The 12,296-nt window shown below is 48.4% G+C and overlaps 1 protein-coding gene across 3 annotated transcripts in view; it reads left to right on the forward strand.

Moving 5' to 3' along the window:
* The window catches only part of EPHB1 (EPH receptor B1), a 395,735-nt gene that overhangs the window by 306,902 nt on the left and 76,537 nt on the right, over positions 1 to 12,296 (forward strand). For all 3 annotated transcript variants that reach the window (XM_077130187.1, XM_077130185.1, XM_077130186.1), the window contains 3 exons: positions 4,295 to 4,457; positions 7,757 to 7,865; positions 8,669 to 8,733. In XM_077130187.1, the coding sequence (XP_076986302.1) occupies positions 4,295 to 4,457; positions 7,757 to 7,865; positions 8,669 to 8,733 (337 nt within the window). The remainder of the gene's footprint in view (positions 1 to 4,294; positions 4,458 to 7,756; positions 7,866 to 8,668; positions 8,734 to 12,296) is intronic.

Genomic DNA, 12,296 nt, shown 5'->3' on the forward strand with positions numbered 1-12,296 from the left:
TGACAGGCTAGGGACCAACGCCGTGAGGCTTGCACCCATGTACCTTGACCCCTCATGCCAACCCACTCCAAGCTCCTTTACTGCCTTTCTGTTTATATTCAAACCTCTTCCCTTGAAAAACTGTGATTAACATCAGCTTCTGATACTATGAAAGAAGGTTGTTCTCCGATTTCAGGCCATCTTCCTTCTCCACAGTAATTTCTACTAATTATTAACAGGCACACGTGCATAGCAGCTCAATGCCTGAGGCATCTTCTGTACCTCAGCGTCCCACTCCAGAGCATAGAATGCTTTCTTGGGAATACAGAAGGTTCTATGCCAAAGTGTTGGTTATCATTCGGTGCATTGCTGTAGGACTCTCCTGCATTTATAGTGTTTGATTGAAATCCATTAAACTGCCTTGACCATTTCTAATATGACTAAAGAAAAAGGCATTAGTCTGTGAAGGTGTTTTGAAATAATAATTACTACAAGAACATTTCTTCATATAGTGAGAACCTATTACATGTGCCAGATAAGCACAGATATATTAACTCTGATGCTTAAAAGAAAAAAGAAAGAGCTAAGTAAGAACAACGTTAAATGCTCTACCTTATGATCACACAGGTCACATGCAGGGACATTTCTATATTATTTCAAGGGTGGAACTTTCCAAACTCGATAGGGGAGTGCAATCACTTTTGATGCTGAGGATCTCAGTCACTGTGGCCCTGAAATAAGAGCTTGATTCTTAATTTTAAACCCAATCGCTTATATCCAGAATGATCTATCACTTTTTATTAACCCACCTGTTCCACGTGGTCATAGAATCTCAGTCTACAGAAGGCCCAAACACAAACATAACTCATCCCAGTAGATGTCCTGCTTTCAGTCCAAAAAAAAGAACCCAAACCTACCATTCTCCCCTCCTGGGTAACTTTCCCTTCCCCAGGAATGCCCCAACTTCATCATCTAATCCAGGATCAGCAAACTTTTTCAACAAAGGACCAAATAACAAACACCTTAGGGTTTCAGGCCACCATATCTCTGTTTCAAATACTCAACTCTGTGGCTATATCACAAAAGGTGCTATAATTGACAGTCATGCTTATGCTCCAATAAAACTTTGTTTACAAAAAAGGTGGCTGGCCCATGGGCAGTAGTTTGCCAGTGCCTAAGAAACCTCCCTGGGCCTCTCGCCCTGCATCACCCTCTCTGTTTGTGCTTGGGGAACCTTACAATTTTAGCTCTGTGAAGAGAATTATTGATGCTTTCGCCTCTTCCAACAGCTCATTAATAGAGAGCTCAGATGTCATCAAGCTGGTGACACTCCCAGAGCCTCTACCATGTTCATCTCCTTTCCCATTTTAATGTTTCCATCCATCATCCTCTCTTTTTTACTGTCTTGTAGCACTTTTCACTCCTGGTGTCAGCGCTTGTAGGCAAACCATAGGAGGAGCATCTACATCTGCTCTGGGTTGTCTTAATGATTAAGCATTTAGTCATTTACTCACGCTTTTTAAGAGCTGTGCAGGCTAGTACAGCGTGGTTTTGGTTTCTACCCTTCAAATTTTAGCATCATTTTCTCACAGAAACTCTTTCAGAGCATGGCAATATACTGTGCTCTATCGATTGGCCCAAATAACTGGACCAAAGTGTGCTGTTTATTCATTCATTTAGCACTGAGTGGCTGAACACCCAGGTGGTGTGAGCCTTGTGCTGCATGTTGGGAATGGAGCGAGAAGGGAGACATGGTCTCTGCTCGATAGTTGCAGCCTCTGTCTCCTGCACACTGATACAATCAGGCATAAGTGACCCATACACAGAAAAGGAAGCTGGCCCCATCGCTCTCACTCATCGATTATGGGGTTAATGTTTGGTCCTTACAATCCAAAGGCCGATATTTCAGCATGCTTTTTTTCTAAGTAAAAGAACCGCCCAACTAATGCTCCACTTATTTTAAGCAGTGTATGAGTCTCTCCAATTCCAGTGAAGCCAGGGAATGTAGACAGCTGCCTGAGGTTTGTAGCAACAAGATTTTGTATTTATTTGCAAGGTGATGAGGTGATTTTTCAAAGTTTTAGATCTCAGAAGTCCAGTGTATCAAGATGAAAATGACCAACGCTCTAGATGACATCCCCCTTCCTTCTAATGGATCCCTGGATGGGGCGGGGAAAATCCACTTTCTATTAAATAGATCAAAAGATCAGATGATCAGATGATGGGGGCATGTCCTCCAGGGGTGCACGAATACTGCCTCCATTAGGGTGAGCACCCATGTCTGCAGACAGGTGGGTCTCTGTCAACTCTGAGTTGAACTCAAACCTGTGTTCCCTTTTACTGTCTCAGAATCACTCATCACCACCCCCATGCCACCCACAGCCCAGCACACCAATTACTTGCAGGCTCCTAAATTGCTTTTGCATGTTTTATTCTGTTCTCCTAGAATGTTTTATTCTGTTCTCACTCCCCACATTTACCTACATGCCTGACTCCTTTCATTGTTCAGAACTCAACTCCTGCCACTCTCTCCCTGACCTTCTCCCCACCCTTCTCCCAGTCTGGGCCGAGTGACCCACTGTAGCCCCACAGCCCCCAAGCTGGCCTCTGCCAAAACATTCAGAGAATACTGCTGTCATCATCTGTCTTTTCTCTGGTCTACCCCTGAATGGAGGGATAATGCCTCTGTACCCGCAGCCCATGGACAGTGGCCAGTGCATGGTAGTTGCATCAGAAATGTCACTGCCAACCAAGGGGATGAATGAATGAATCCACATTATGTCATCCTCACCTTTGCAAAGTAAATTATTGTACATTTTAAGACAGTGGCAAGGTCTTATCATTGTACAGTATTCTCCTCTCCTGGCTCAACTCCCCATTTTCTTTCTGCCGTTCGACTGAGGACACAGCCTTCAGACCTCGTCACCAGCTTTTCCCTTAACGTGTCTCCATGCCTCTTGAATTTAGCACTGAGAATGCACTGCAGTACCCCAGATCTGCACATGGGTCTTGGGTGCCCCCCTCCCAGGGACCCAATCTCTTCATTTCAGCCAATGTTCCCACGTTGCTCCAGAATTTCTGATGCAGACAAGGCAGGTTCAGACTCTAAATGTGTCTAATTGCACACTAGGAGAGAACCCAGAATCTCCATAGAGGGAAGATAAGTTCACATGAAAACGATTAGAGGCCAAGTTTGTGCATAAGAAGGTGCCAAGAGCAAGGTGTCTAGATGAAGGATGAAGATGGGCCAGTGAGAGGCATTTCACTGGGAAAATAGCTGCAACGAAGGCCTGGTGGGCAGGGGCTGAGTGAATTAATCAGGAAGGGCCTGTAAACCTGGCTTTAGGGGAGTTGTCTTTATCTGATGACAATTTTAGGGAGGTCAGAACAAGGTAAAATTAGTTTTAGAAAAGAAGTTTGAGCAGAAGGGTGAGCAGAAAAGACGGAACACTACAAAAATCCAGGCACGAACCATTTGTTATTAAATAAGATTAGCAGCAGAGGGAGACCTTTTAAGGACGGCTATGAAGGTAAAAGAGTCAGAACAATGAGCCACATAAGCAAAATCTGTGCACACCAGACGACACGCGTGTGCAGGGACCAGGGGCTGCAGCCGGTGAGGCAGGAGGTGTTGGAGAGACATGGATGGGAGGGTGGGCTGACCTCCTGAGTAGGTAGGTGGGAAGGGTAAACACAAGGGCCGGTGGCAGGGAGCTGGGGGTGGGCACGGCCAGGGTGAAGGCAGAGCAGATGCGGAAGTCACCCAGATGGCCTTGACTTCTTCAGCAGGGTTGCGGCAAAGTCACTAGCCTGAGACTTGAAAGGCCTTGAGGAATGATCTAGAAAGAGGCGTTGGGAGGAGCAACTGGGGCATATCTTGAGTGAGGAGAGGAGAATTGAGCAAACTAAGGGTAAGGAGAGGCGGGCAGGGGCGGAGGCAACCCAGGCTCCTGCTGAGGTCAGAGACGTGAGAGGATTCTGCAAAGCGAGGTGCACTGTGTTATTCCGCCTCTGAGTTCTGAGTGTGGATGTGGGAGGGAGTGACCGCGAGCCCCTCCCCGGGCTCCGGGCTCTCAGCCACTTCCTCAGACCCCTCTCTTCGGAGCAGGGCCGCCCGTGGGTCTCAGCCGGTTCTGCAGGTTCTGCAGTCCCTTAGTTGGGTCAGGCCTCTGTCCCCGTTCAGAAGATGGCCTGGGGCTGGTCATGACTTGTCGCCGGGCCTGGGGACTGAGAGCTGACCAGGCCTGGCCTGGACGCTCCGGGGCGGGGCAGAGCCCGGGCGCGCTGTGACCCTCCCCGCCTTGTTCTTTTGAAGGAGCACAACGAGTTCAACTCCTCCATGGCCCGGAGCCAGACCAACACGGCGCGCATCGACGGCCTGCGGCCCGGCATGGTGTACGTGGTGCAGGTGCGCGCCCGCACGGTGGCCGGCTACGGCAAGTTCAGCGGGAAGATGTGCTTCCAGACGCTGACCGACGGTAAGCGCCGCGGCGCCGCCAGCGCGGGGAGGTGCCCGGGGACGCGCAGCCGCAGTGCCGCCGCGCCCTCGGAAGAGCTCGCCCCGCAGAAGGCCCGCGCAGGCGCACCAGCCTCACCAGGCAGGGCACGTGCCTGAAGACTAACCCCGTGCCTTTCCCAGCACCTCATTAGCTGTGAGGGTCTCCGCCTGCGTGTTCCTGCAGCAGTGAGACCCCCAGAGTGTGCTCACGGTGTTAGCCCCCGGGTGCCTGGGTTGTCATCCTCGCATGGCTCCGCTGCTGTTAGAGACCAGGGTCTAAGCTCACAGGCTCATTTCACGCACCCTAGGTTTGCAGGGAGGAAAGGGAGAGACTGCATTCGGGGTGGGACGGTCTCATGCCTCCGTGGTTTCAGAATCTTTGAAGCAACTTCACATGTGATGCCAAGTAAGTTCTGCGCAGGGATCTCCAGCAGAAAACCCGCTCTTGTCCAAACCGGCCCCAAGGCCAGAAAATCTGCCACACACCCCCAAAATAAGTAAATTAATACTTGGGCCTTGGGCTGTATTATCACCTGTTATAACCATCGCCCCAGTCTCTGGAGTCTATTCCCTTTCAGAGTTATGAAAATCTATTTACCCTGTAGCCTCAGCAAACCTTCTTGTGCATGGGGTTTGTCTTTCTGTGCCTTTCCGTTACTGTGGTTTATGAATTCATCTATCAATCTGTATATCAATCTATCCATCTATCTCTATCATTAATCATCTAATCTATCTATATCTATCTAGCTATCTGTCTGCCATCCTTATTTATTAGCTGTTTCCTGATAGCTTTCCAAATGTTGGTCAATCTACTCCTGACCCAGTTGATTGAAAGCCTTTAATTTCTTTCCTTTTTTTGCTAAATTATACAGAAAACAATCTGCCTTTACAAAGCATTTTATTTTAGGCCAGCATTCCCAAACCGAGAGCTTGGTAGGGCTTGAGATTTTATATTAATCCACATGGTATTTTTTAACAATTTAAAAATTAATTGGAAACATTTAAATACAGATGATTTCCTATAAAAATTAGACTGTCCATCTCCTTGTAAAAACCTTTAAGAGAAGCTGCTGCTGGTGGGCGTTCTGGGGCAAGGATACTGGCTTGTGGTCTGCCACTTTGCTGTGACTCACACCGGGCTCTTTCACTGAACTCTCTGGCCCCCCTAGGATTGGAGTTTGCAACCCATTTTGGGTTTATTTTAGGTGAATTTCTGCTCCTGTTTTGAAGATGGAGTGGAAGGGTAAACCAGTTCATTCAGATTAAGAATGCTGCTAGTGGGTAGAAGGCAGGATGTCTTCTTTTCCATGAGGACCCCATTCCCCTCTTCACACCTCACATCCCATCGAGATTTATGAGCACTTTGGCATCAGGAGGTATACAGGATTAAAAGCCCAAAACTCAAAGTGCTTTGAGCACTGGTCTCTTGGTAATTCTGCTAGACAAATCAAGAAGTAACAAATCTCTCCCAAGAAGGCTGTTCCTTTTACATTTGGCAGTTAAGTTTTGTAAACCCAAGAGGGCCGAGATGTAAGAGAGTTCTGGTAAGTGGCCAAATACTTGAGTATTTATCTCTGTGACTGTGGTTCACACGTGGTGGCAGTCCCGTTCCCGGAGTCTGCTGGGTCAGCGACGAGAGGGTCACTGGGCCTGGGAAGGCCCGGGAACCCCACCCAGGGGCAGCAACCACCCTTTGGGCAGGTGAGCACCAGGTGATCCCAGGCTGCTCTTAGCTGCCCTTTGGCTTAGATGCCAAATTTTTAAAAAATCATGCAGTTTTCCCATTGCCATATGAAGTGAATAATTTATAAGAACATGGTTATGAACTCTTCATGTGCTCCTGGCATTTTTTTTGGAGGAGGGGAGCAAATTTATTTATTTTAAAAAAAACACTGTCTTACAAAAAGCTCTCAGCTGAGGGGGACTTAAACTCTAAAGTTTAACAATTGATTTCTTATATAGTGGGAAGCTTCAAGAAACAACAGCCTTGTCTTTATAAGGCTCTTTCCGGGTGCACATATTTGAGGGATGGTTCTCAAACATTGGGGAGCTGAAAGACCTCCTTGAGTGTTTGTTAAACGTGCAGATAACCTGGGGTTCTCGTTCAGCAGATCTGAGGAGGGACCCTGGAATAGTCAGTTTAACAAACAGCCTCAGATGATTTGGGTGCAGGCAGGGGAGCCTCACTGTAGGAAGTATCGTTAGAGTTGCCAGCTAAAATACAGGACTCTCAGTTAGACTTGAATTTCTGATGAACAATGAATAATGTTTTAGTTTACATATGTCCCATGCGATATTTGGGGCATACCTTAACCAAAACATCATTTTTTCCTGTCTTTTTAGTTGCTAAATCTGGCAACCTTAGTTGTAATACAACATCGATAACTTGCCCTCCAAATGGCTAACCGTGTATACTAGGTAGTGGCCCCTTAAAACCGAGTGAGAGAGTAGCCATAGCAATAATACTAGCCAACTGGGCCAAGTGTTTATATGGGTTAAGGAAAACAGAATTAATATTTGGGGCACCCATGAAGAAGCAGACACTGTGAAAAGTGCTTTATGTGACTTATCCTTTTTTTTTTAAACAGACAAAGGATCTGAGGGGCAGATAGACTAAATCATATTTTGTCCAAGATCACAAAGCTTCCATATGGTAAAGCAGGGAATGGAAGCTCCATCCTACTCTATGAACCGTGGGCCTCCACTCCACCTCGTATACCAGTGTGGTGTTAATGTCAGGCAAAAGCCACGAACCTTTTCTTCTTGGGTGGGAGCTGTCCGAGTGCGGGGCCACTTCTCAGGTGATAATTCATCCTCTAAGGGCCCATGGGTGCCAGCTGCCCGGGCATGCTCTTTCAGTATCTCAGCAACTCAGTCCTCTAAGCTGCGTTTCAGCATAGATAAGATATTTGCGGGTTTTCTTTCCCCTCCATTAGACATACCCTTGCATGGCTCACAGTCCGTTCAGGGACCTCCTGAGCGAGACAGGGTGTAGATGGGGTAGCAGCTTTGCTCCCGGGACAGATGTCATCGGTACTCGGTTCCGAGATCATATGTGTCCTTGCTGTTTTCTTTTTATCACCGTCGTCGTCATCTGTTTTAGGGATTGTTTCTGTCTGTTTGTGGCTTTAGGACTAACTCTCCCTTTTGCTGGGCTCACAGCGCGGAGGCAGAGGAACTGTGCTGCACATCCGCGTAATCTGCTTGGTCTCATGCGTTGAACACCGGCTGCGGGCCGGGGTCACGCGGGGAGGACGCTAACGCCTCTTTCTCACCTAGACGATTACAAGTCCGAGCTGAGGGAGCAGCTGCCCCTGATTGCTGGCTCGGCGGCGGCCGGGGTGGTGTTTGTGGTGTCCCTGGTGGCCATCTCCATCGTGTGCAGCAGGTGGGCCCCTCCCCCCCACAGCCCCCACCCCCAGGCCGTGCGGACCACCCCCCAGCCCCCCGCATGCTGTCAGACCCCTGACCCTGATGCCATCTCAGTCCAGAGATGGCAGCTTCCAGATTCTTTGTTTTCTCTGTGCCTGGGGAAAAAAATCCACTGTGAAAGCTGGGCAAGACGGGTGAACAGCATGTACCCACAGATCTCGTTCGAGCCGAGGGTGTCACCCCTTCGTACAGAACGACTATTCAGAGTGACCGGGAGAAAATCACATCCGACCGGCTCAATCGCCACGCCCCCTGCCTCGGCGCACCCGCGTGGTAGCGGGGAAAGGCCCTCAGCAGTGGAGGAAAGGAAAGTGGGCAGGAGAGGAGCCGAGGGGGAAAGGAGGAGCTGAATTTTGCAGAACGGCTGGCTCTGAAGGCCTTGCACATTTTTGTCTTTATTAGAGAAGTTGTAGGTTTACAGAACAGTCATGCACAGAGTGCGGGGATTCCAAACCCCACCTCCACCACCTTGCAGAGGTGTGGAATATGTATTACAATTGATGACAGCACTGCTTTATGATTACTCAGGGCTGTAAGCTCCTACGGCCTGTAGAAGTGGGTGGTGGCCGCGGCAGAATGCTGACAGTGGGCAGGAGCTAAACCTTACACTGAAGAGTGCCCAGTCCCCAGCCATGGAAGATACAGAGCCTCGATCCTTTGGGCGAGCCCCGATCTGGGTCTGGGGCTGGGTGTGGAGGCCCCCAAAGTGGGCAGCGGGCACATGCCCGGGCTCAGAGCTCGTCTTCCCTCTGTCTGCAGGAAACGGGCTTACAGCAAGGAGGCTGTGTACAGCGATAAGCTCCAGCATTACAGCACTGGCCGAGGTGAGTAGAAAGCTGACATCCACTGCCTACCCTCTGGCCGCTTCCTGGTCAAGCAGGCGAGCACTCAGGGTGCTCCCACTGTCCGGGCTGGCTGGCCTGCAACATGTCTGTGTCCAGCCCCCAGTGCTGGAGCAGCCAGCTCTCTGTGCAGGTCCCCAGGGACCACAGGCTGCCTGCCCCTGCCTGCTGTCTGCCCGTTGTGGGCACTCACTGGACACCTGGCGGGCAGTTTATCTCCTGCACTGATAAGCCCATATGAGACACAGAATGTAGGGAAAAGAGTGGGTTTAGCAAGTCATTGAATCCTGAAATCAGACTCAGTGGGAAAAGATGGAGCGCTCTCTATTAACATCTCCTGCCTTATCTTAGGCAATTGAGCAGCTGGGGAATGTGTTAACCAAATTCACAGATAAGCCATAGAACATGAATGCAGGGGATTAAAAAGATAGCACAGCCCAAGAGGCCAAAGTGTTGGGATATCTCCCTTGTGTTTTCTCTTTTAAGCAGTACCTTTAAAAGTTTTTCTCATCCATCATCCTACTCCTCTCTTTTTCTAAACCTATATATAAATTTTTTTAGGACTCGAATTTCTCTTCATCAAAGTGTGAGAAAACGCTATGTCAGGATTATTCTTTCAGCTGTAGGGTTGGAACATCGTAGGATCAGACAGGATCGTAAAGAGATCCGCTAGGTCAGCTGGGCTGCCCTCTGGCCTCCAGAAAGCAGCATGCTGGGATCCTTCAAGCAGGGGCATTCCATTTCAAATAACCTCTTTTGAATTCCACAGATGCCCTCAGAAATCTGTCCCAGCACTTTATGTTATGCTCTGTCACAGACTTCCCCTGTAAGCCGCATCTAACCTAAATCCCCCCTGTCACAATGTAAGCCCTTTTCTTCTGTTCATTCAGCAGTGAGCATGGAAAACAGATCTCAGACACACACCTAGGCATGCCTTCAAATAGGCCTCCTCCAGGAGTGACAATGGACTCGAAGGCAAAAATTCCTATGGGCCAGCAGTTTCCCCATGAAGGACCATGTGTATTCAGGCCTGGCCGTGCTGGCCTGGGGTTGTGCAAAGGGGCACTCTATACATAAGCTTTGTCTTCTAGGACTTTCGATCCAAGATCAAGAACCTGCCAAGGGTTGTTAGATGCCCAACTCCTGGAGGCCTGGCTGCTGTTCCAGGCAGTCACGCTGGAAGGGAGGCGTGGGCTTGGCGCTGGCTCAGAGGCCCTAATGCTCTCCCACAGTGGTCTTGTGCAGCCCCCATGAGCAGTAACTGGGCAGCCCCTGCTACACTGAGAGTCCTGTGTATACCCCTCTAGATTACCCTGGATGTCATTGGTTTTAGAGGGAAGAGCCCTACTCTCTGTCTCACCTTTCCTGTGTCTTGACTCTGCATCTCACTTCATGATCTGCAGAAGCTTTTACCTATGTTGACCTGTACATTAACCCTTACAGGCAGGGCCTTAGCATCTCCAGCTGGAACACTAGGATTCTGGTTGTATCTTATGATTCTCAAATGATAGTACCCCCAGCCCTACCCCCAGGGTGAATCAGAATTTCCTGAATCCATCTGACCACAGCCCCCTCTCTGCTGTGGAGTAACTCCTTGCCATGATGAGCCACGGGAAGGCCCATTTCAGAAATTGCACGCTGCAAGCCCTTTGGATGAGACATTTAGAGATGGACATGTCACCTGAGGGCAGAGTTAGGACCATAGTGCTACAAGATTGGGTTCAGAAAGAGGGGTCTCATTTTGAAGCTTAGAGTTGCCAAAGTCAGGATGGGGCAACTTAGGAGGGAGCTCCCGTGCTAAAGGCATGCAAGCTAAGCTGTGGTGCCACCCCTCCAGCAGAGTGCAGGGAGTCCCTGAGCTTAGAGAGAGGGTGGAGCTTGATGCTGTTTTGGCCCCTTTAACCCAAGACCTGGCCATTCTCAGGCTCTGGAGGAGACGGTCCTGCTCAGTCACCACATGATGCACATGTTCAGCGAGTGCTTCCAAGATGCTCAACACCACCCCTGCATCACTCGGTCACCCTAAGGTCAATAGAAGGAGGCCCCCCTGGTCCCTGGAATTCATTGAAATCCAATGTCCAGTCTGTGGTATTAGAAGCTATTTTAGTTCTCTAGGCTGATCAAGGAAATACCATGAAATGGGGTTGCTAAAACAATGGGAATTTATTAACTTGTGGCTTTGAGAGGCTCACAGAAAGTCCCAACCAAGATGTCATCAAGGTGATGCTTTCTCCTCAAAGACTGGAGCATTCTGGGCCTGGCTGCTGGAGAGCCTTGGTCCTTAGCTTGTCATGTGGCCAGGTACATGGTGGCCTCTCCTGGCCTCTCCTTTCTCTTTGGGGTCATGTTGATGTGCAACTTGTGGCTGCTACTTCTGTGGGTTTGTCTCTCTCTCACTCTCTCTCTCTCTCTCTCTCTCTCTCTCTCTCTGAATTTCATTCTACTTTTAAAGGGTTCCAGTAATAGGATTAAGATCCATCCTTATTAACTGATGTAAACTCATCAAAAAGGTCCTACTTAAAATGGGTTTACATCCACAGGAATAATAGATATGTAGACAGCTACATTTCAAATCCTGTCTTCCATGGAAATTGCTCACTGGTTCCATGTTCAGTTAAACCTTTACGTGGAGCCCTGCTCTGGACAGGCTCAGAATTTTCCAAACCATCAAATTCTGGTTTACTTGAGCCAAGCTTATCCCTTTCCTCTCTCACTTCACTATAAGCTGCCAGGAGAAACCAAGCTGCACCTTGAAAATCTCCTTGGCTAACTATCCAAGTTCATCATTTTCAAGTTGTACCTTCCATCTGACATCAGAACTCAATTTCACCGAGTTCTCTGCCACTTTAAAACAAGAATCATCTTTGCTCCAGTTTCCAGTAACTCATTCATCATTTCCTTCTAAGCCTTCATCATAAGTACCTTTAGCATCCTTATTTCTACCAACGATCTCTTCAAAGCAATCTAGGCCTTTTCTGTCAAGCCCCTTACAATTCTGACAGCCTCTATCCATTGCCTAATTCCAAAGCCACTTCCACATTTTTGGTATTTGCAATAGCAGCATTCTTCTCTCCTAGTACCAAAGTCTGTTTTAGTTTCCTGGACTGCTCAAGCAAATAACATGCAATGGTTCAGCTTAAACAATGGAAATTTATTAACTTCCAATTTTAAGGCCAAAAGAAAGTCCAAGGAAAGGTGCCTTCAAGGCACTGCTTTCTCCTCCAAAACTGTGGCAGTCTGGGGCTGGCTGCCAGCGACACTTGGTCCTTAACTTGTCACCTGGCAAGGCACAAGCATCTCTCCTTCATCTCTCTCTCCTCTTCTAAGTTCTGGGTTCCAGTGATGTTCAGCTTCTTGGTTCCTGTGTCTTTCTCTCTCTGTCTGAATTTTATTCTGCTTAGATGGATTCCAGTAATAAGATTAAGACCCATCCTGATTGATGTGGACTAAATCTTAATTGAAGTAACCTTATCAAAAGATCCTACTTACAATAGGTTCACACCTACAGGAATGGATTAAGTTTGGGAACATGCTTTTCTAGGGGT

The sequence above is a fragment of the Tamandua tetradactyla genome, chromosome 15 (genome assembly GCF_023851605.1).
Source record: "Tamandua tetradactyla isolate mTamTet1 chromosome 15, mTamTet1.pri, whole genome shotgun sequence".
NCBI classification, from domain to species: Eukaryota; Metazoa; Chordata; class Mammalia; order Pilosa; family Myrmecophagidae; genus Tamandua; species Tamandua tetradactyla.